This window comes from Cimex lectularius, unplaced genomic scaffold (assembly GCF_000648675.2).
Source record: "Cimex lectularius strain Harlan isolate CLEC.00 unplaced genomic scaffold, Clec_2.1 scaffold97, whole genome shotgun sequence".
NCBI classification, from domain to species: Eukaryota; Metazoa; Arthropoda; class Insecta; order Hemiptera; family Cimicidae; genus Cimex; species Cimex lectularius.
In genome coordinates, this window is record NW_019392672.1 from 1,356,896 (window position 1) to 1,380,092 (window position 23,197).

The following is a 23,197-nucleotide window of genomic DNA, read 5'->3' on the forward strand; positions in this document are numbered from 1 at the left end:
TACCACATAAAAACGCTTACAAATTCCAAAATGTTGAGACTACAATAAATCCAATTACACCATTTGAAGAAGACGAAGAAGTTTCGTCGGAAGGAACTGGGACACCCTGTATACTGTATACACACGTACAGAGTGAGCCTATCATTTCTCGCAGTCCACCGGCAATCCCAGATTTTGTAATTTACAATAAATTACCGGCAGGTCTCAAGTATCACCCCTTTGAGTATTGGGAGTCCGAGGTCAGATATCGGTCTTATAATTCAGCCACTGAGGTTGGGCTTTGGGTGCTGTCAACAGCTAGGTCAATTCAGCACCCAACGCATTACCCCAGTCCCTAAATCCAAATCCGTTCACATTCTCACTCACCCTTAAATGCATTCTTTCCTATTTACAAACAACTTACAAGCACTTAATTAGGGTGGTGGAGTACTTGATATTCCTACATATAACTAACCTAATTGAAGGTCGATGGGGTGCTCAATATTACGCCATCGTCCCTCTCACAATCACGCTAATAAACACATTCACTCTCAATACACACTAAGCTAATACTACACGAATAAATCTATAAGCACTTTATACAATAAAACAACCCTGTTTCCTCCAAGAATCGGAACAGCGGACCCAAATACTTGCTACTAAGCACAAACAAAATTCTCATAACGGCCGCCATTCCTACACGCTCTCTATACGGAGAAAAGGAATCGCACCCTTCAATTAGGTGGGGCACATCGAGCAACCTTTCTCTGCATAAACATACGATGGCTTTGGCAGAAAAGTAAGTGTCTGTGTGTCATTCTCGTGCAGCCGCCTAGCCTTAATTGTGTGAGGAGCTTTCTTCTACGCGTCAGATCCTACGATGGGCATCAATCGGCTCGGCAGGTCGATTTACATCGAAAAAGACAATAAATTTTTTTCGATTTTTTTTGGTTTTTTCCGTTTTAGTTAGTACGTCGGTGCTGACCAGGTAAGCAGAACCACCATCGTCTAGAATCACCATCAGCATGTGCTGAATCGCATTCATACGGACGTGGAAACGCTACAGTGCGACAAGTTGGTGATCTTGTCCGATGCCCCTCTAAGCAATCTAAGTGGACGCACCTTAGCAATATTTGATATATTATTATTTAATATTAATAATATTGAAGAGGGAAACTTTTCAACTCTTTTCATATTATCTGACATGAAATTATTATAAGTGATATTAAAATTGAAATGAAAAATAATAATTTTATTCTTGTGCCTGCTATGCTGTTAACAAATGGTATGTACAAAAAATGTATAAAAATGGCTGGCCAAGATCCACTCCTAAACTTAGAACACGTGGGGGGAGCCGCCCATGGTCAGGGCCCATATGGGCACTTGTAGCATGGTGTTTATCGCCGAGTAAAACTTGGACTTCCACGATAATGCCGTGACTGCTTCCAAGGCGGTGTTCATCTCTATGATTGTGACACTGTGGACAGAAATAAAATAAATGGCAGTTTTTTTATAGCTAAGGAGATTCTACTTACTAGTTTTGCTGTATGGTGCTCTCGAGAATCTCGCAGGTCTGGCTCCTCTCGCTAGAAGTCTTTTCCAGTTCGCTAATCTCTTTGGAAAGCGATTCGTTTCTGAGGATCAAAGAGAGGACTTCGTTTTCCAAGTTGGTGATCTTGTCCGATGCCCCTCTAAACTTTCTGTGAACACATCAATAAAATATTAAACACATGAACAAACTCAATTATAAACGAATTCAAACAAAAATTAGAGCATTTTTTGTTTATTAAACAATATTGTCAAATCTGTAACATACTCGAGATTTTCCGCTGCGTTTTCTTCCGCCTTTGATATTAATTTATTCTTTTCTGTTAATTCAATTTCCTTTCTTTTAACCATGTTAGCCATTTTAATTAATTCTAGCTCTTTCGCGTAACTTTCTTTCTTCGTTTCGACAATCTGTAACGTCCTTTTTATAAATGATCCATTTTTTTGTTGACATTATTGTATTTTACATGTTGTTTACGATAATTATGAGTTATGATAAGTTTATAATTTAACCATTAAGTACAAGAAACGGTTTCGTGTTTTACTTCAGTCCTAATCTTCCGTGGTATGACAATAGTTTGGCGCCGCCATATCGATCAAGCAGTTTTGTCGAAAATGAGAATGAAACATTTCTCTTTTTAACATTAACAAAATATTACCATCGAAAAAGTTGGCGAAATTAATTTCCGGTGACAATAACACTTAAAACATTACTTTTGATGTATGCGTAATATTAAAAAGATAGCTCAATAATTGATTCTTTTGTAATATTTTCAGATCGTTTAATTTAATAAAGTTCTGAAAATCTCCAGTGAGAGAGGGTGCTCGTTTTATGACTCAGCCTCCTGGAGATCAATCCGGAGTGAGTCATACGAAATGGGAAGTTCAGTGGCGACCAGTTTAACTGTACACTAACTTGCGTAAATGACGTCAAAAAGTTTCGTTATTATCTCATGACAATCCAGTCCGATTTATTTTTAATTGTGATTGCGACAAAACAATGTGAAATGAGAAATAAATAAATGCATACCCGTAAAAATATTGTTGAGTCTGTATAGACGATTCGGCAGGATTTATGCTAAACCCTCAACGCACGAATGTACTGCGTTTAAGTATTTTAAGAGCCGCGTTCAGCTGTGCCACTTCCCGCAAAATTTTTGATTCTCATTATAAAAGTTATAAGTAGAGCCCGAATTTATAAGCAATAAAAATTTACAAATATGCCCTGAAAAACCCTTAAATATGCAATTATTATATGGACTAAAAAACCCAAAAATATTAAAATCGCAACATTATATCAGAAACACAGTTTGAACTTTTTTTTAACCTAGACATAGTAATATTTTCTTCTAGTACATATTCATTTTGAAAGAGAACAGGACAGCAAAATATGTCAGTTATACAAAAATCATCTTGTAAACTATATGAAATAAATAATCAAGTGTGTGGTGATTAGTGATCGTTAATTGATAATTATTTAGAAATAGTAAGATGCGGACTGGACCGCAAATCGCGATTTCTAAATAATTAAATAATCAAGTTTAGTTAAGTTCACGATCTGAATTAAAAGTGACAATGACATAAATTTCCAAGTTAATTTCTGTAAAACTACATTTATCGTTCTACTCTACTATTTGTACTTCGAAAACCCCTTTTCAACGTCCATACGTTTTGGAACATACTTAAAGGAACTTAAAATAACAGCTGGATCGTCGATTCATGTATAACAATTTTAGCTTCCGTTTAAGATTTCATTTATTTTCTTCAGTTTTTAAATTTTATTTATTCTATAACATCGCTAGAGATTTTACTAATTGCCGAATTTTCCTAGGTTTTGCGTTGAAAGAATAAAATTAACCTGATATTTTAGAAGAAGTTAATTTCTTATGTCTGTCAGTTTTTTATCTTTACAAGATTAAGAATGTGAACGAGGACTGAGAATGACTATTTTGCTGCTTCAAATGAGTTGTTTTCCATAACCCGATTTCTTGAGAAAAAGAAATTTTTCAGGAAAGACAAAAACTGTACCTAAAATGATACCAATGGTTGAAGAAAATTCTATGATTTATTTCTTTGTTACTGTCAACTGAAATTCGAATAAAATTTTAGTATTTTTTTTTTCCTCTTGTGTTCTTAGTTACCTAATTTATTTTTATTGTTTCCAGTAATCAAAAATGTTTCGAACAAGCAGGCTGGTATTAATTATATTGGAGATAAAAATATTTAACTTACAAATATTATTACATAAGTAGTTTAGAAATTATAAATGAAACTAAATGAAGTTAGTTCCGCACAGTTCTTGCGACAAACAATTTTTTTGTGCGAAACAGACTCACGATTTTACACTTGTTGTATTAATAAAACGTCATTAATACACATTTAATGTGATTTTTTAAATTTATTTTTTAATCGAACTTTATTTTTTAATCGACCTAAGCAGAACAGCATCCCTGGCACTGGAGCAATGACCTCTTTTTTATTTTTACCTCTCAGCCCCCCCTCAAGCTTTTTTTACAGTATTAATAGTTTTACAATATTTACCTAATCAAGTACCAATAATCGAATTATTTTGTATATGCTTATTTTTAAGATGAATCGTCGGAATTTTTTTTAACAACGTGTTAAACAGCACTTTAACTTTGGTTTTAGTATTAAATGCACCACACAACCATGTGTATTATGAAAACAATAAACAGAAATTGAAAAGATTTTTCCTTTTGTTGTTTTACAGTTAATCAATTAAAAATAATTAAATAAAGACGAATTTAAGAGGATTAAGACGTGTTTTTTTTCAATAATTTTCTTCGTTTCGTTTTGCCTACTTATATGTTTCTACTACAAGTAAGATTTACATAAAATAGTAAAGCAAATCGAGACTAAAAAAATTGTGGATATAGATATATTATTACTTAATTACTTATAGTATATATTATCTTTAAAATTTAAAGTCGTTTTTTAATTTGTCATTTTTAAGCTAAATTTTTTTTACATATACACCGAAGGACAAATTTAACGCACCACTCAATTTATCTAGTTTAAAATTAAATGGATTATCCTTCTACATTCTTTGCAGGTAATTAGGAGCTATCATAGTACAGTAAATAATGTTTTGTAAACTTCCATTATTTACTTTTCTTACGATCAATCCTATTTGCACAAAACGTAGCATAAAGTAGCCCTTCGATTTTGCTAAGCCTATAGATCGCTTTCATTTAATTTTTCTCTTCCGTTGATTTTATATGATATTATTCCGTTTTTTTTAAAGGTACAAAAGAGTTTTTTTACATATTTATTTGCTTTTGAATTTTCTGTTTTATTTATTCATTATTTTTGTCCTTTACTCAATAACTGTTTTTGTTTTTTTTAGAATTAGGTAATAAAAATTTTCTTATTAAATGTTTTATCAAACCCATTTTTGATTTGCAAAATATGAATAAACCTAAATGTATTAAAATTTAAGGTTAGTGTGTTAATTTTGTCCATCAATGTAGTATATGTTTTCCTTAAAATTTATAGTTTTTGTCATTTTTAGGCTAAATTGTTAAATTTTGAACAAGATATATTTTTTAGATATAGTAGTAAGAATAAAAGTAATGCAGAAAATATGTTTTTATGGCCTTTACAGATTCCATGTGTCATGTATATGTAACATATTTTTGAGGGAATGGTGATTGACGAAATTGATTTCGCAGTGAAACTAGTAAATGCGTATGGAAGTCTCGTATTTCTGAAGAGAAAAATCACGATTTGGTTATCAAGTAACAAAATACAGATGACAGATTTTCGTAGGATGACGCTTAACACCCAAATAAAACCCTCATTTGGGCTATTCTCCACATTAGTTTGGACGTTGTCCAACTTTGCTACTTTCAGGAGGCAAACACCGCCTGGAAGCAAATCGTATCATTCGAGGGGCGGTAGATTCTGTCTACACCACGACCAATTTCTAAGCTAAAGGCGATTTTCGTTTTTCAGATAAGTGAATGGGGTCGGGACAAAGCAGAATACTTTCACTTCCAGGTGGAACAGTGGATTAATTTTAGTTATATTTAACGCACCTCGGTGCGACTCATGGGTTTTTCCGAAATTTAAATTTCTACTCTTAATTAAGACTGATAAAAGTTGACAGATTAATTTACGAAAGCTGTTACCAGTGAAATTTAAAAAAAAGGTATAAAAATCAGTCTTTAATTTATCTATAGATAACGACAAAGAAAATAAGCGCTAAAGACATAATTTTTTAAAAATATATTTAAAAAAGTTTTATGTGATAATTATCGTGTCCTAAGGTAGGATAGATTTAAAAACAATATACAACATAATTCCATTATATACGCAAAACTTATCAGCTTTGCTATTGCTGTTTGATAGTATCAATGGTTTGATCAACGAATGGATTTAATGGCCCTGACCAAATCAAAGTAATAAAAAAGTAATGTATTAAAAGTGAAACGATGTACTTATCGAAAAATGTATATCTTGATAATATGGTGTGTACTTAATAAATTATCTACTATCAATGATCATATTTGACACAGATGTATGAACTTGTACGCCCTACTTTTAATTATGTTCTCAAACGAATTCAGCAAGTCCGGAGTTTTCAGGCTTTTTCAACTTTCATTATGCAGCACGCTTTCAACACGTCTTTGCATTGAATCTAATTTTAAATGAAATATCCGGAGCTCAAGGCCAGGGAGATGTACTTCCACTAGAAACTTTCTGGCTCCCCTCCAATGCAGGGAGACGTTTTTCCTCGAAATGCCAAGCCCTAGTAATTCAAAGTATGATGTGCACTATGGGAAGTAGTCTGTACGCAGAACTGTTTGCTAAGCCGGTGAAATCGATAAAATAACAAAAGTGGAAAAATTACATTTTTACTAAATTGAGAAGAAAATTAAGAAAATAGAAGACTAAATGGGAGAAGTATAGTTCGAACAATATAAATAAAAGTATAGTAAATTTTTAATTAAGCCAAAATGAAAAAAAAGTAGTGCCAGTTTCAACTCTTACACTAACCTGGCTCCTTTACAATTGGAAAAACTTACAAAGAAGTATTTCTTTAAAACATGGACGACTAGGGATAATGATTAACTATATTTGTTGTAAGATTATCTTTATTGCTTTTTATTAAGCAAAGATCACGAGGAAAAATAAATAACCGTTCATAAACCAAAAATATACAACGACTTATTTTCCGTGTTTTCCTTTCTTTGGAATAATTATTCAGAAATCGTGAAATGCGGTCTGGTGTGATGTAGGTTTCAGAAAAACATTTTCTTTCTCTCAACACGACACGAAAGAATGGCACGATTATACTGAAGACAAACACTTTGAGCCCTGAAGAAGATCTCAATAAAGAGCGAAACGTAAACACCAGACCGCATCTCACGATTTCTGAATAATTATTGACTAACGGTCACTAATCACCACACATTTCTTTAGAATATTTGATAAGAACTATATGAAAATGAAACGGTAATTAAATAATGCCAAATCGAGTTAATTAATTTTTAAAATGAAATAATTGAAATCGACCAGATTTCAAGGGAAATGGTTTCCATTAATAAATAGTAAATAGAGCCGTTTAATCCTCCATGACAAAAGAATGATTTATATTTCTTTGTTTCATAAACCAGTTGAAAGATCATAAATATATTTTAGAAAGATATAAGAACCGTTTCCGTATTATTGTGAATCGGATTTAAAGACAAATCTCAAGAGACAAGAACATTTTTGAAGGTAAGCAGCAGGGATAGAAACTACCTGTAGTCCAATCCTGCCTTTCACTACAATTCGAATTAGACACCTGAGTTTTTTTTATAAAAGAAGAGAAGTTGGGCTAGTTCGTACAATATAAATAAAACTATAGTAAATTTTTAATTGTACCAAAACGAAAAAATTTAGCGCTAGTTTGCAGCTCGTACACTAACCTGGCTCAATTAGCGTATATTGTCAATAGGAAAACTTCTTGAACTGTTAAGTGTGAATTACATATTAACTAATGAATCGAGCACACGAGGTGTTATTATTAGACAGTGTTATCCTTCAATGTTTGCCAGAAAGGATAATTCTGAGAAAATTGTTAATAAAATTTGTCAAAACAATATCAAATTCTTTGTTTTGCCACAACGTCGGTGGCTAATTTTTTAATACCCTGTTTGTTTAACTTTTAATTAACGTATTACCATTTTTCGCATTGATTGAAACGCACTATCTACATGCTAGACAATTTCATCCTTTACAATTGGAAAAACCTACAAAGATGTATTTCTTTAATTAATATGGATTATAAGGACTAGGGATAATGATTAACTATATCTGTTGTAAGATTATCTTTATTGCTGTTTATTAAGCAGAGATCACGAGGAAAAATAAATGAACCTTCATAAACCAACAATCTACAACGACATATCAAGTTTTCCTTTCTTTAGAATCTTTGATTAGAGAACTATAAGAAAAAGAAACGGTAAGTAAATAATGCCAAATCGAGATAACTAATTTTTAAAATGAAATAATTGAAATCGACCGGATTTCAAGGGAAATGGTTTCTATTAATAAATAGTCAATAGAGCCGTTCAATCCTCCATGACAAAGTAATAATTCATATTTCTTTGTCTCCAGACAAAAGATCATAAATTTATTTTAGAAAGGTATAAGACCATTTCCGTATTATTTTGAATCGGATTTAAAGTCAAATCTCAAGACAAGAACATTTTTGAAGGTAAGCAGCAGGGATAGAAACTACCTGTAGTCCAATCCTGCCTTTCACTCCAATTCGAATTAGAGTCCTGATTTTTTTTAAATAAAGGTAGATTCCGTGAAATTTTGAAAAATTCATTTTTTTTATTATTTTTAAATTCCAATTTAGAAAGAAAAATACAAAATGGATCAAATGCCATGAGGTAGATGGCAATTAGAAAATATTAATAGTAATAGCAGTAAATAGTAAAGGCATAATTATCGGACTCATAATAGGCCATACACGATTGACACAAGGACACCTTTTAGTTCTAGTCAGTATGCATTGTGTCAAGCACTCCTTAGGTCCTTACTGAGAGCGAGTATTCATTCCGCCAGTAATAAAAATCGTTTTCACAGCAATGTGTTTTTGGATTTTTGGAGAATGTTAAGTCTTCTAATGTATTTTTAGTAAATAAATTTAATGTATGGACGTGTGAGGGCGTTGTTTGCATACTGACTAACCACTAACCCTTAGGTTTGACTACGTACTTTGTATGAAGTGATGGAAGTCGCCCAAACTTAGTGATTGTAAATAATTCACTTTTTTTGGTTATGAATCGCTGTATTTGCTGATAAACTATGTTATAGGCAGAATAATAACAATAACCTCGGACTTCGGTGGACAGGTCGAACGACCTCTAACTGCCAACCAGTACAGGTGATTCTCGCTGGCTGATTGCAATATAATAAACAATAAATATTGTATTTTATAAATTAAAGTAAACTGATAAATGGTTTCGCCTGAATATGGGTTAACATCAAGAAAACAATCTTTAACTTGCATTATTAGTCCTGTAAATCATGCATTTAGTTTAAATAGAGTCCGGATTTGTATGCAATTGCATATTCTTTTTGTTAACACGACCATGGTGATTAATCTGAATCCTTTCAGGATCTGGTGATTCAAATTTTCAAATCAAATTCTGCACTTTTTTGCATATTTAAATAATATTACAAATTTGAAATATTTTTGATTACGTAAAGAAATAAAAATAAACTAGGTAACTAAGAATATGAAAGGAAAAAGACAAAACCAAATCGTCACAATAGAATTCTTTTAAAATAATCATTATTTGTGGCCCCAATTTCCAAATTTCTGGGTGTAATTTTAGTCTTTCCTAAAAATTTCTTTTTCTGAAAAAATCGGGTTGTGGAAAAGGAGGGCCTCATTTGGAACACAAAAATTATGAGTGTCAGTCCTCTTTCATATTTTCAACCTAATAAACCTAAAAAATGCGAAAAGCCGGAACTTCTAAAATATCAGATCGAATGTTTCCTTTCAACGCACAAGAGAAACTAATTAAATCCATGGTAATGAAGGAATTAATTGTTTAAAAATTTATTTGTACCATATACAGATTAGTATATACTACAAATGTGGTCACTGTTTTTCTTTTCATACGGCCACACTACTAACACTAGTGCCACTGTTGCCCACGGATGAGACATGTTATGAGAAGCCAATCATTGCTGGCACTCAAAGTGCGGGATGAAGAGGCGAGGTCTCGAGCCCATCGTCGATTAATGCGACGTGGCGGGTTCTCGGTATGGAAATGTGTCTCTTTACTAGATAAAACTATTTCCACTTAAAAAAGAGATTTTTCGTCCATTACGCCAATCAAAAATGGCCTTCTACAAGGAAGTATTCTAGGCACAATCTTCTACACCATCTACATTGCTGATATACCCACACATCTAAACACACAACTCACAACCTACGTGGACGACACCGCAATCTTATCAACACACTCCAATCCTCCCAGCAACAGAAGCAATCCAACAATATAACATCATTACTGACTGGTGCAATCACTGGCGTATCAGGTTGAACGAGCAAAAAATCCTACAAGCTCCGTTTACGTTTAAACCAAAACGAGGGAAAATTCAAAAGGTGGGGTTGAGATGGGAATTTAGTGTCTGAGTGGATCGAAGTCACGATAGCTCAAGAGGAAGAGCAGCGGGTATTTAGTCGAAGGTCGTCAGTTCGAATCCCGCTTATGACACTGACTTTTTTATTTCAACCAAAACCTTAATTAAAGATTAATTAATTTAAACCAAAGGTTGAATTAACAAGATAATACCACCATCGAACCAAGTCAAAACCTTGGGCTTTACTTGGATAGCAGACTTAATGGAACTCAAACGCAAGTTTAAAACGACAAGAACTTAACAAAAGTTAACAAAAGATACGGACCATTCATACACCTACTGGGACCAAAATCAACACCAAGCATACATGACAAACTAACCGCTTACAAAACCCTCATCGGACCTATTTTGACTTAAGGAATCGAACAGCCACAGAACAGGGTTCAGCCAAATTATCCAACATCCATCGAATTCAATCTTTTAATCTAAAGTCCTCCGCCGTATATCAATGCTCTCTTCTACGTCACCAATCAAACGATCCATAAAGAGTTGATGATGGGTTTTGGTCTGCGAGTCGGCGAACTAATGTTGAACCGACACTCGCGAGTGGAGACCGACCCAATAAGTCCGGTTCAACATGGATCCACAAAGATCTTAAAATCCCTTTCGTGAAAGATACTCAATTTCCAAACTATACTTCCACCCTAACCCACTAGCCCTAACTCTTTCCTCAACCTCTCACCCTTACACTCCTCCACGCGTTTAAAACGACGATGGCCTCGTGACCATCTACCTTAACCTACCCGTTAAAATAAAAGCGAGTTCCAGCACTCTCTTTACATATATGTATTCTCTCCCCACTTCCTACTGGTCTACTATCGTATATACCTATACAATTTGCTCAATGAATATTTTGTACAGATAGTAATAAATAAAATAAATAAAAAAATAAAAAATCGTTAAATTGCGTTAGTGCATAGTTTTAGGTTTTGTAGAATATTACATATTTGAGGGGTTTTCAGTGCACATTTTATGGCATATTTGAGGATTTTTATTGCATGTAAATCCGGGCTCTAGTTATAAGTTATAGTGTTTGTTTGTTGGGCTTTTTTTGTAAACATATTATCTTTCAGGTGGATTGGTGAGGAGGATTTCTTGTACTTTTTGATTTATTTTGGGTTCAACTCTTCTTGTTTAGCAAACTGACTATTGTTGTTTAAAATGTTGACGTATATCACAAGCATTTCTCAGATGTCTCGTTTACCGGTTGTTTTGTTAATGCTCTATGGTAGTAAGAGCATATTTAATGACTTTTTCACCGGGTCGATTCCATACTGCTTATTATCTTGCGACGACCCCAAGTCTGGTCTGATGGTCTCAGATGCGAACGTTTCGTGCGGGTCGGCGTGGTCTCCGTGGTGTCTGGGTCGCCGTGGTGGCCGTCAGTCTGTCCGCGGTCCGGAATAAACAACAACCCTTCCGTGACTCAACCCGCAACTGAGTCACGCACCACGGAGGCGCCAGGGGTGGCAGCTCTCCACCCGCCGCCTCCGCGCAATGACTCATTCCGCCGAATCAACCCTTGCTATTTTTACATCGAATACGACAGGGATAAAAACGGATCCTACTCGACCAACCTGTTGACTACGGTTTAACCGTTTCCATAGAATGGTATGAATGGTCATTTATTTGTGAGACAGCTGTAATCAAAATCCACGCTTTTCTGTAAGCTTTCGATTATTCGGAACGATATTTGTCCATACAAAAACAAAATCCTATAAACGTCTATTTGGTAATAACTTATTTTTAACATCTAGTTTTAAAATGTTTAGATTTGTTTTCATTTCATAGGCACTGACATAATGGCGGATATCTCTGGACGGGATATACGCCCTTGACAGTTATAATATTAAACAGACCTCCATGTTCAACCAGGTCTCGCGACTACCGACAGTTAAGACGTTTGGTCGTTAACCCACCCCCTCGGAAGGAGCAAGCGGGAGAAGTGACATGTCGGCAGTTTGCTGCAGGGTGATGTCGGCTTCTTCACCGAACCTCACAGAAGAAGCAGATTTTCCGTGCGCGGAGGTAAGTCGCTCTTAACTTGAGTATCTAAAAGTGTGATAAGGCCTAATCGGCTAAGTGCGCACGCTAACCTCAATGTTACATGACATTGCGACCCCAGTGGGAACGTAGTTCAGACGTTTGGTGGTGTTGAGAGGATGTGCAAAAGAATTGTTGATTTATAGTAGGGATTAAAGTAATATTTAGTATTTGGATTTAACAGTTTATATTGGACCGCGACAGCCGATTGGTCAGCGTGATATACATACTCGGCTCGCTGACCCCACGGTCCCGTGTTCGATTCCAACTATCTCCTCTGGCCCTTTTTTTCAAGCAACCCTTCTCCCTGTTACATACATGATTAAACATATATTGGGTTGTTTCAATGAAATATCGTATTTTATAGTTTCAGAAATTCAGAGAGGATATCGCTGTTTTCTGTGGTTTACTTCCAATTGTTTACATATTATAATTAAACAGGTATTAATCCTCTTCTTTTGTTTATAATGATGAGCTCCCCATCCATTACACACTTTTTAGTATACTTCCAAATATGACCATGGAAACACGCGGTTTTCATGTAATATTCCTTTAACCTCGGTCATTCGGCAGCTGAGGCTCAGTAAGGCGTTTGGGGAAGGAAGTGTAAATGGACCATTCACCGTTGGTTTGCTACGTTTTCGGAAGGGAATACCGAATTGGTAAACGAGCGCCGCGGAAGACCCAACTTTAGTTGACAACGATGTCCTTAACCTTCAGGTAGAAGAAAACCACTATCAAACTGTTAGAGGACTCGCGGCACAACTAAATGCAAGTACAGCTACCGTGACCAGGCTCTTAAGGAACATAGGAAAAGCCAAAAAGCTTGATCTATGGGTCCTCATGATCTCACTGAGCGACAGCAGTTAAAGCGCCTTGTTGGCGTTTCGTTGCTTGTCAAGCTAAAATCCGAGCCTTTTCAGGAAAGAATAATCACTTGTGATGAAAAATGGATTGCATATGACAATCAGCATCGGTCAGGGCAGTGGTTAAACATCAACGAAAGACCAGGACACATGCCAAACTAAATTTACACCCCAAAAAATTGATGGTAACCGTATGGTGGTAAATGGCTGGAATTATTCAGTACTCCTTTTTGCCTAGAGATGAGACGGTGGGACCATTACATCGTACTGCAAGGAAATTGACAAAATGCATAAAAAATTACTCAGAAAACAACCTACATTGGTAAATAATACTATACTCCTCCACGAGAACGCCAGGCCTCATGTTTCAAAACATACTGTAAACAAATTGAAAGAGCTTAGCTACGAAGTTCTTCAACATCTACCTTATTCTCCAGACTTGTTTGTAACAGATTTTCACCTGTTTAGGAATTTAGACAAATTCGTCAAAGAAAAGAATGTTTAAAAACGATGTTCAATTCCAAAAAGCGTTTTCTGATTTTGTTTCATTGCAAAGCCCAGAATTCTTCAGTTCCGGCATAAAAAGGTTGGTCACGCGTTGGGAAAAATGTGTAGAAAATGAAGGTAAACACTTCGAATAAAATGATTTTCTTTTTATGTAGTAATTTTATTTTAAAAAACCTTTACCTTGGAAACGGGCATTTCATGTGAAACAACCCAATACATAATATGCTAATATGGGAGTTCATAAGGCCATTATAATATTTTAAACAAATGGGATGGGCAACGCTTTGTTCGAGGTGTGGGTGACTTTCTCGGAACAGTTAGATTGGCCGGGTCTCAGAATTGTAGATCCACATTTCATTAGAGAAGAAAAGAAATGTAATGACTAATGAGCAATGTGTGCAAAAGTAGGTCTTCGAAATAAAGTGGCATGAGCGTCGGTAGCCGCAACAGATTAGGCGTGGTCATGGTGCTTATAACTGTAAGGTCAGGGTTCGAATCCAGCGGCCCTGTATTCAAACCCGTCATACTTACAAATAGGCTTTTTTTTTCAAAAACACCTGCACCCCGAGCATTGATATGACCTCGAAGTTGGAATACGCTCGTAAAAAATATAAAATAATGTAGTCTTCAGATACTGTCTTGAGAGACTCTAGAAATGTAATAGAATGTGACAGTAAGCTGAGTTGTGTGGTCTGAAATAAGAACAAAAACTACAACAATATAATTAACAGGCTAAAAAATGTTATTAGTCCTCTTGTCTGCCTAAACCTGGTCCTCGGCCGACAATAAACAACGGAGTCTGTGCCAACATTTCGCTGAAGCTTGTAGACCGTTGAGGTTTAATTTTGAGCGAAGTCAAATAAATCGAATCCCACACAATAAAAAGTATTTTAAATAAATTTTCTATGTTGGTTAAAATGATAAAAAACACAAGCGTGTCTCGTCAAACTTGATTGGTAAGTTCTTGTTTTGTCTATTGCGAGTTGCTGACATTGGTCATAATTTTAATGAGTGGAGTGGGCGATATGCCCAAATGCATTGGACCGAAACAGCGAAATTAGGCGAGCTTGGATGACTGGCGACGAAAAACTAAACTCGACTGAATGTTTTTTAATTAATTTCTTTTTACTTCATTATATGTGATTCTTGTAAACCTCCTTACGTAAACAATAGCACACTTCACAGAGATCTTCACATACCAACTTTTTTTTCATCCATCCAACAAATTTTTATTTGTTTATTAGTGTGGTCTTACTGTGAAAACATTACTGAAAAAACAGTACAATTTACTGTGAAAACCTTTTTATCATGTTTTGATGGATGAAAAAACAGTGACATGTGAAGATCTCTGTGAAGTGTGCTATTGTTTACGTAAGAAGGTTTACAAGAATCGAACTGTAATCTTTGAGTATTGGAATATTTATCGATAGACTATGTATGTCGAAAGTTTTGATTTTGATTGTAAATTTGGTCGTCGGGTATGTAAAACATTTTCTATTTTTTAAATCGTGCGTGCGGTTTCCATGTTAGTCTTTTATAAAAACAAAATCCTAAATAGTTAACTGTCGGATTGATAACAGGTTCATTGTATAAGCATACTTGGGCAAGTAACACGGCGAAGTGTATAGGTGATGGGTCGAGACGGTTAAGCGTTAAATTTTATTTTTGCTGCTCCATTTTTGAATAGTGAATGAATGTGGTTTTAAATCATAATGGAATGTTGTGTAGAAGAGGGGTGTTAATAGGGCGCGCATCTGAGTATGTGGAGGTAAAAATTATGCACAAGAGCGGAGCAAGTATTGACCCCTGCACGCCTGTAAGCACTTCTTTCACATAGGAGTCTCTGATCTATGTTTAACCGCGAAAAATCTCTCCCTAAGGTTTGATTGTTCATATTATTAGGCGAGAGGTTAAAAACCGTTTCAATTTGTATAACAGCCCGTCATGACATATTAGTCGAAGGCCTGAAAAACATCAAAAAACACTCCACTTGAAGTTGATGATTATTGGAATGATAAGTTAAGAAAACAGAAGACACAATATGATATTGTCAATGACAAAGGTGCTCGAAGAAAGAACGAACAATTGTCCATTTAAACAGGAGAGGATTTGATCTTGTCACCCAATAACTAATACATACCACTCTCGTAAAGATGCAATATGTTCTCAATTTTTTAAAATTTTACTCTTGGTGTTTTTATACATTACATACATTATACTATTTTATATAAATGTTTTTTCAATCTATTTCTGAAGAAACTGGAGCAACCTTTCACTTTAAGGAGGATTTTGCTTCAGCTTAAAGAAAGTTTGCTTCCCTCTTCAATCCGCGTCAAAACATACAATTAAAACTTTTATGGCCGGCCTGAAGTTATTCGAAACTGGAAGGGTACTTGAATTCGACCAACATTGACTATAGGTGAATGATTTACAAGGTCTGAGAAGTAATTGAAATATAATCCGAGGGATAAAAGGCTTTTGAGCCTTAGACCTTTCTATTTTTTATGTACATTTTTTAAAATTTTTATTCTTGTGAAGATTTTGATTCCGCTTAAAGAAAGTTTGCTACCCTGTTCAATCCACATCAAAACATACATAACATATGGCCAGGGTGAACTAATTACAAACTGCAAGGGTACTTAAATTCGTCCATCCAACCAAGATTAGAACCACGGGTTACAAGGATCGTTTTAACGCATAAAATCATTTTTTTACCTTTTCTTAACAATTAAAAAACTTTGTCAGATTATATTAAAATGTATAAACTCACTTTTCCTGATAGCTGAATCGCTTCCAACCGGAGCTCAGCAATTTTCTCCCTTTCCTTCTTTAGCTGCTGTTCGTATGCTTGAGCCTCGGATTGTGCCGTTTGACATACATTTCTCAGGTTCATTATTTCCAATTCGTTGGATGCCGTTTTCTCCGTCATTTTATCAACAGAGGCTTGAAGCAAATTCTTTTCCTGAGAATAAGAAAGACATCATAATCACGAATAATTTTTTATTCTAACTAGTAACAAATTGTCCAGTAGAGTCATCGTATATCGATCATACTTTCTCGCTCGATCCTAGCTGTTTTGGTCTGTTAGGAATGTTTCGGCACTTCAGTCGTGCTTGTTATTTTTCATCTGTCGTGTACCTTGCTAAAGTTGTAAACCCACCCCTAATAAAGTGGTAAACAACCACAGCTAGGAGAGGCGGACCAGGATTATCGTAAACGACCAAACTACAGTTTCATCACAATAAAAGCAATATTTAGACAAAATAAATAAACATATCTCACAATATTAATTTACTTAATACAAGAAACTAAGTTTATTATTATTATTATTATTATTATTATTATTATTATTGATTCAAAATACCTAAGTTAACTAATTAAATTCACTAGTTTCGTGGCCGCTTGACCAGTCAATATCTTACAATCAATTAAGGTTTTCAGTTGAGATAAAAAAGTCAATGCTCGTGCCATTGACTTTTTTATCCCAACTGAAAACCTTAATTGATTGTAAGTTAACTAAATTTGAAATATATCACCTACTTGGAAGTACATAGTTTGATAAATTAGATCAAATAGTTTAAATTAAATTAATGTTTACCATTGTTCATCTGTCTTTACATTACTTTTTTACATAATATGTTATGTCATGGAAAGATTTAATTAAAAGTAAAAATCATACATTCAAATTAAATTAATTTTTAGATGTTTCATCAATTTTTACATTATTTTTTTATATTAATATATTATTAGTCATGGTAAAAAATTATTTAAAAAAATCAAACGTTATTTATTAGAAAAATACCCTTATTTTTTTTAATATATATATTTTATAAATAAAAATATTTAATAATTTGTTGGAGTCGTGAGGAGCGGTCAAGAAAAATTGTTTAATTAATCCATTTATGTTTAGCGGCATAGTTGACTTATTTAATTATTTCATTTAATTATACTTTTTATATAAAGTCTTGGTTGTGATGAAAAAGTTAGTGTCACGTGGGGGATACCCACGACCTTACAAAATATAAGTGGTTACAGGGGAGTAATGAGCAGAAGGTCGTGGGTTCGAATCCCGCTCGTGACACTAACTTTTTCATCTCAACCAACACTTTATATAAAAAACAACTAACTTGCCAACCTCATTTGAAATGTTCACGATATAGCCTGACAAATTTCATATCAACTTCCTCGTTTCAAAAGCTTTCTAGCGGTTTATACTTTTATTTAATCATGTCAAAACAAAAAGCAGAAATTTTATGCTAAATAGGGAAAAGTGGTGATGGAGTGAAAAGAGGGACTGGAGTTATTCTAGTAATTCACCTTTTTGTCCTGGGCAAAATTTATTTCCCGATTTTAACTTAATAAAAAAGGACAGAAAGAAAGGAAAATGAAACAAAACACATAAAAAATAGACAATTAACACAGGGAACTACCTATAACAAATTATGTAAACATGGGCAACATTTAATTTTTATTTATACCTTCTGAATTACTTCAGAATTAATGGAGTGACATTTTAACAACCTTTTGAAATACTCACAGCTTGCAATTTTGAATTGTCCGCCTTCGAGTCGTTTAAGAACTGTTTGATCTGTACCAGTTGGTTAGTCAAGTTTGTAATGATCTCTCGGTCCCCTGTCAAGAAATTTTTGAGGGCACTTATCTGAACATCCATGTTTTCAATCTGAAAAAAAAATCCAGTAATTTTTAACATTTTTTGAAGAAAAAAGATATACCTTTGCTTCAGCTGCGACCAGTTTGTCGTGTTCATCTTTCTGGCGGTCTTTTGCCTTTCTCCACGAGTTCTTCAAGAATCTTGAATAGGATTTTAGCAGCAGGATAGTAGTGCGGTCGTCTTGTGCGTTCATCTTCTGACAGGGATTGCTTATAATCTCAGTCGCCGTGTCTTTACTCCAGTTTTTTCTACATTTTTGATGATGGATGAGTAGTCATTAACGTTTACACTACTATGATGAAAATAATTGAACAAATTCTAACTCTAGAAACGAAATTATTCCAGCATTTTATAAACAAATGATTTTCAATTTTTATTTTTAGATAAATTAGGCCTATAGTTTTTCTTTCTTTTTTAAACAAAATTCATTGTGCAGAAGTAATCAATTTCTTCCCTTCCAACCCCAAATCCCCTCCATGTAGTTACAATTTCGTAGGGGGTGGGAATAGTGAGGTCATGGCAAGGGTGGTCGACATTCACCCCTTCAGTTTACGATCGGACTGGTTCGTGGCAGTACTCTCCTATCTCTTCTAACTACTCTGTCCAAACCGGTAACTGTATCATAGTTTTGTTGACGTCGGACACTAGTTTAGATCTACGGATCGGCGGTTCAATTTTTGGTAAGTATTTTCTACTATTATTGGGTGGTGAAATTTCGGTAAAGTTATTTTTTATGATAGTGGTTTGTGTGAATACTAACTGGCAGGCAACTAATATTTTCGTACGCGTACCTTTAAAACTCTCAATAATAATTATTATTTTAAAAAATGCTTGGTAGTAATATATAAGGTTGAATATTTGAAATTTTGGAATTTTATTTTTGTCCCATGTTTTTTGAAAGTTGGTCTTTATCATTTCAATAAAATGAAATTGCTAGAATTGTTATCTAGTTCACCTGAAACACGGTCGGATTTTATAGTATTCTGGAAAACCGTTTTTTGAAATTTTGTTTAAAAAATACGTACAAGGTTCCCTAGACCTGTTTAGATAAGATCAAAAAAAGTTGAAAGATTCTGTTTTTAAATTTGTACGTGGTTTTCGTCCTCCATTTCGATATTTTGATGGGATGTTAAAGAATCGGCACCAAACGGTTTAAAAGACGATTGAAATTAAAAAGTTCCATTAATCAGAAATGTTAAATTATAAATTGTACTGCATTTCTATGTTAAATTAAAATTATCATAACCATAAAAAAATAAAAGTAAGTGATTCATTAAAAGCAAACCTCCTAAGCGTCAACTTCTTCTGGAAGTCCTGCGAAAGGTTCTGGAGGGAGATGGAACGCTTACATTTGACCTTTTCCTGCCTCCTAGCAATTCTTGGCGAATCGACGAGGGACTTGGCACTGGGAGGTCTTGACGTGATTGAGGGTCTTTGCAAAGCCCTCCTCGCCGTTTGGAACATAGTTTTAGTCTTGGCACCGCCGATGTTATCTCTACGCAGCTCATTCATCTGCCTATGCGACAAAGGCGTGCTTACTTGCCTCCTCATCGGTGTTCTCGTCGACATTTTATTCTCCTTTAATTATTTTCGCTTTTTCAAATGCAAATATTTCAATAACGTAATAAAAGACAAACAATTATAACAGTGTGGCCAGATTGTCTTTTGTTTTTATTTTGTTTTGAGATTTAACGTACCTTCCGGCTTGTTATTTAGTCACATGCACTTTTAATATTTATAAAATCATTATTTTAATTAGTTTTTATTTAGTCTTATAAGAACATACATGTTCTATTGAAGAATTTTTTTTTTAGAATTTTAAAAAAATCGTCAGATTAGACATTATTATCCATTTTAATTATCTTGAAAAAGAAAAGCAAAAATTATACATATATAAGTAGAAAACAATAAATCTATTTTGTTTCTGATAATGGATAAAAATTGACTAAAAAGAAAATTTAACAAAATTACTTTGATTAAAATGTTTGCATAGATTCATAAACATGAGGACTTTACGTCTGATTTTCAGATTGTATGACCGGTTTCCAAAAACTCTCAATGAAATTTTGTAAAAACATATATTTTTATTTTCATAATTCAGTTTTTTTATTATGTAAAAATGTAATATCACAGACTGATAGAAATCGTCTGGCTTGACAAGGCTCTGATGGTGAGGTTGAGAAATCGGGCATCGACGGCGTTTTTTGACAAAAAAATTAATATCATAATCTGTCATTTAGAATTTTTCAGCCTGAAATCACCTACTACGAAGTTTTTCTAAGGAAACAATTTCGTTAAGACGAGATGCGATAAAAAAAAACCCATCAATTTTCTATTTGCATTCATCATTCAATTTCTGTTGCATAATCTGCAATTCAGCACATTACATTTCAATTGATGGAAATCATGCGCAGGCTTAAAATTGGAGTCTTTTTTAGTTGGACCTGAGAGGCAAAGTGGTGTTTTAGTAGAAATTTTATAAAGGGAATTTTTTCAAATAGAATTTAATATCATTATCATTACCGTCGATTAAGCATATCATTGACAGATGATCATGCGCCGGCTTGAAATGGTCTTCATTCGGTGAGGCTGTGACCGAAAACTGGTGTTTTGTTAAGCGAGATTTGATATGAAAAAAAGAAAAATATATTGAAAAACACAAAATCGGATTACCTAGCCCTTCTGTGGTATAGGAATCCACCCTATCAATTCACACTCCAGACAAAAGGATAAAAGGAAATGAGGGAACAATGGAACTCACTCATCGAACACAAAAAAACCTTCTAACAAACTTTGCAAGGAAAGGGGTAACATAATGCAATAAAGGAACAGGAAAAACTGCGAATCCTGATAGGATTCTTAACAGGACACTGCAAACTAAATGGACATCTGAAACTAACTAACCCAACAACACAAGTGCAAATTCTGCTAAGCAGAGGAAAACACCAACACAACAACTAACATTATGGCACTACACTTGCGCGCAGGAGGACGTGTTTTGGGACGTACAATGTGACTATAGAAGAAATTCAACCACTGAAACCGGGCATACCAATCAAGTTCCTTGATGACCTAGGACTCACCGGTGTGCTATAAGTACAGAAGTTGGATACAACATCTCTTAAAGCCTATTAAAGGGCGCAATCTACAAACCCCGACTAATACGTCATCTACATCATAATCATATATTAAGCATATCATAATCTAATTGATAGATCATTCGTAGGCTTGAAATAGGAGTCTTTTTTTTCGGTGACTCTGGATCTGAGAGGCACTGTGGTGTTTTTTAGGAGAAATTTGATAATTTTAAATGGAATTTAGTATCATTATCATTATCGGCTATTAAGCATATCATATCCCAGTTGATGGATGATGATGCGCTGCCTTGAAAAATGCTGAGCCGAATTTTGCCAAAAAATGATCTGTCATTTTTTCTCTCTTCTTTATTTATTTACCCTACGTTAATTGTTGCGCTTATGTAAATTTGATAGCATTTTACAGCGTAATACAAAACAAAGTACACACAAGTATAAATAAAACAGAAAAAAGTGGAATTACTCTTTACTAGATGACTATATAGGAGTGATCACAAATATCAACAGTAATCACATTCAGGAGGATGAAAGGTTTCTGACATGAGGGTTTGTGTAACTGGACAATTGTTGGTGAAATTTCTTGTAGCGGGCTCTCACTTCTTCATTACAAATTGGATGTTAAGGTCATTGTAATTGGTAAGATTGGATATATTGAAAGGAGCATTGACGATGGTTCGAAGGATCTGTGATTGTAGGGATTAGATACGTTGGGGGTTGTAACGTTTTGTTACCCTAATTTCGATGCCGTATGTCCAAATGGGTCCCAAAATAGTTATATAAATGAGACGTTTATTTTGTAAAGTCAGTTTTGACCGTTTATCCAGCAATCTTTCGAGAAGTCTGAATCGTCTGTTTAGCTCTAGTCTTTTGAGTCGTTTGTCGATGTATAGCCCAAGTGTGTGGTGTTTAGTTCAGCCCAAGGTAGCGGACTGCATTAACTGTTGGGAAAGGGATACTATTGTAATAGATGGGAGCAATTGGAGAGCGGTAGAATCAGAGGTGTGACAGGACTATTAACCGGTCACTAGCATCTGAGGAAACATCTACACAACATGGGCATATATAACGATGATCCCATCTGCCGATTTTGTAATGAGGAGGAAGAAACAGCTACTCGTATCATTTTTGAATGGGAAGCAACGGCTCAATTGAGACAACCTAGCATATAGAAAACAACCTAGGGAATGAAATTGTAGCAGTGATCTGGTACTTCTAAGAAGGAATGATTCTATTGCCCTGAACTAGGGATATAGGAAGCAATAAGACAGAAGGCTGCAGAGCCTGGGGAGCACAAACCCCGCTTCCTAGTAGCATCTTTACCATTACCATATTACCAATAGATGGAAACGGTGATTCTCCGAAGAGTGAAAGTGACATGCTCACATTATTGTATGTTTATTGTCATCTGTGAACCACTGCTCAAGGGATGTGGCAAGGCTTTGTAGGTTTCTGGATGAAATGACAATGTCTTTAAGGGACTTTCTTTAAGGTTGGTGGTATCATCCGCATAGGTAATACGGATCGTTTCTAGAAGAGTAGTAGTAGTAGTCTGCGGAATATACGATTATGTCGGTATATACAAAATCTCTTGTAGATGGGTTATAAGAAACTTGTGGTACCCCTGAGTTTTAGGATCAGATAGGAGGTAAAATTGAGAACTTTGTGCGTCCAGAGAAGCCGCGAGTGCCCGACTGAAGGCTCTGTCATTCAAAATTGTAGTTTGCAACCGCAGTCTCGTAGAAACTCTGAAGTTTTGCAAAGTTTTTTTTTGCGATAATATTTTATAGACATCTTTTTTTGTTTCTTGTTCACAT

General features: G+C 34.6%; 1 protein-coding gene across 1 annotated transcript; it reads right to left on the bottom strand.

The window, feature by feature from the left end:
* Positions 1 to 1,210: 1,210 nt before the first annotated feature.
* On the bottom strand, positions 1,211 to 20,014 carry LOC106667064 (titin homolog). Its single transcript, XM_014394725.2, has 7 exons — positions 19,574 to 20,014; positions 18,350 to 18,536; positions 18,154 to 18,297; positions 16,387 to 16,578; positions 1,796 to 1,938; positions 1,515 to 1,679; positions 1,211 to 1,456 (listed from the first exon to the last, which is right to left on the bottom strand). The coding sequence occupies exons 1-7, from the start codon at positions 19,855 to 19,857 to the stop codon at positions 1,315 to 1,317; spliced, it is 1,257 nt and encodes a 418-aa protein (XP_014250211.1). The 5' UTR covers positions 19,858 to 20,014; the 3' UTR covers positions 1,211 to 1,314.
* Positions 20,015 to 23,197: the final 3,183 nt, after the last annotated feature.

What these genes read in the sequence shown, in the direction of transcription:
- LOC106667064 (XM_014394725.2), bottom strand. Translation starts at nt 19,857, where the DNA reads ATGTCGACGAGAACACCGATGAGGAGGCAAGTAAGCACGCCTTTGTCG. An exon ending in TGGTCGCAGCTGAAGCAAAG is followed by an intron (nt 18,298 to 18,349) that starts GTATATCTTTTT and finishes TTTTTTTTTCAG; the next exon opens with ATTGAAAACATGGATGTTCA. An exon ending in AGCACCATACAGCAAAACTA is followed by an intron (nt 1,457 to 1,514) that starts GTAAGTAGAATC and finishes TTCTGTCCACAG; the next exon opens with TGTCACAATCATAGAGATGA.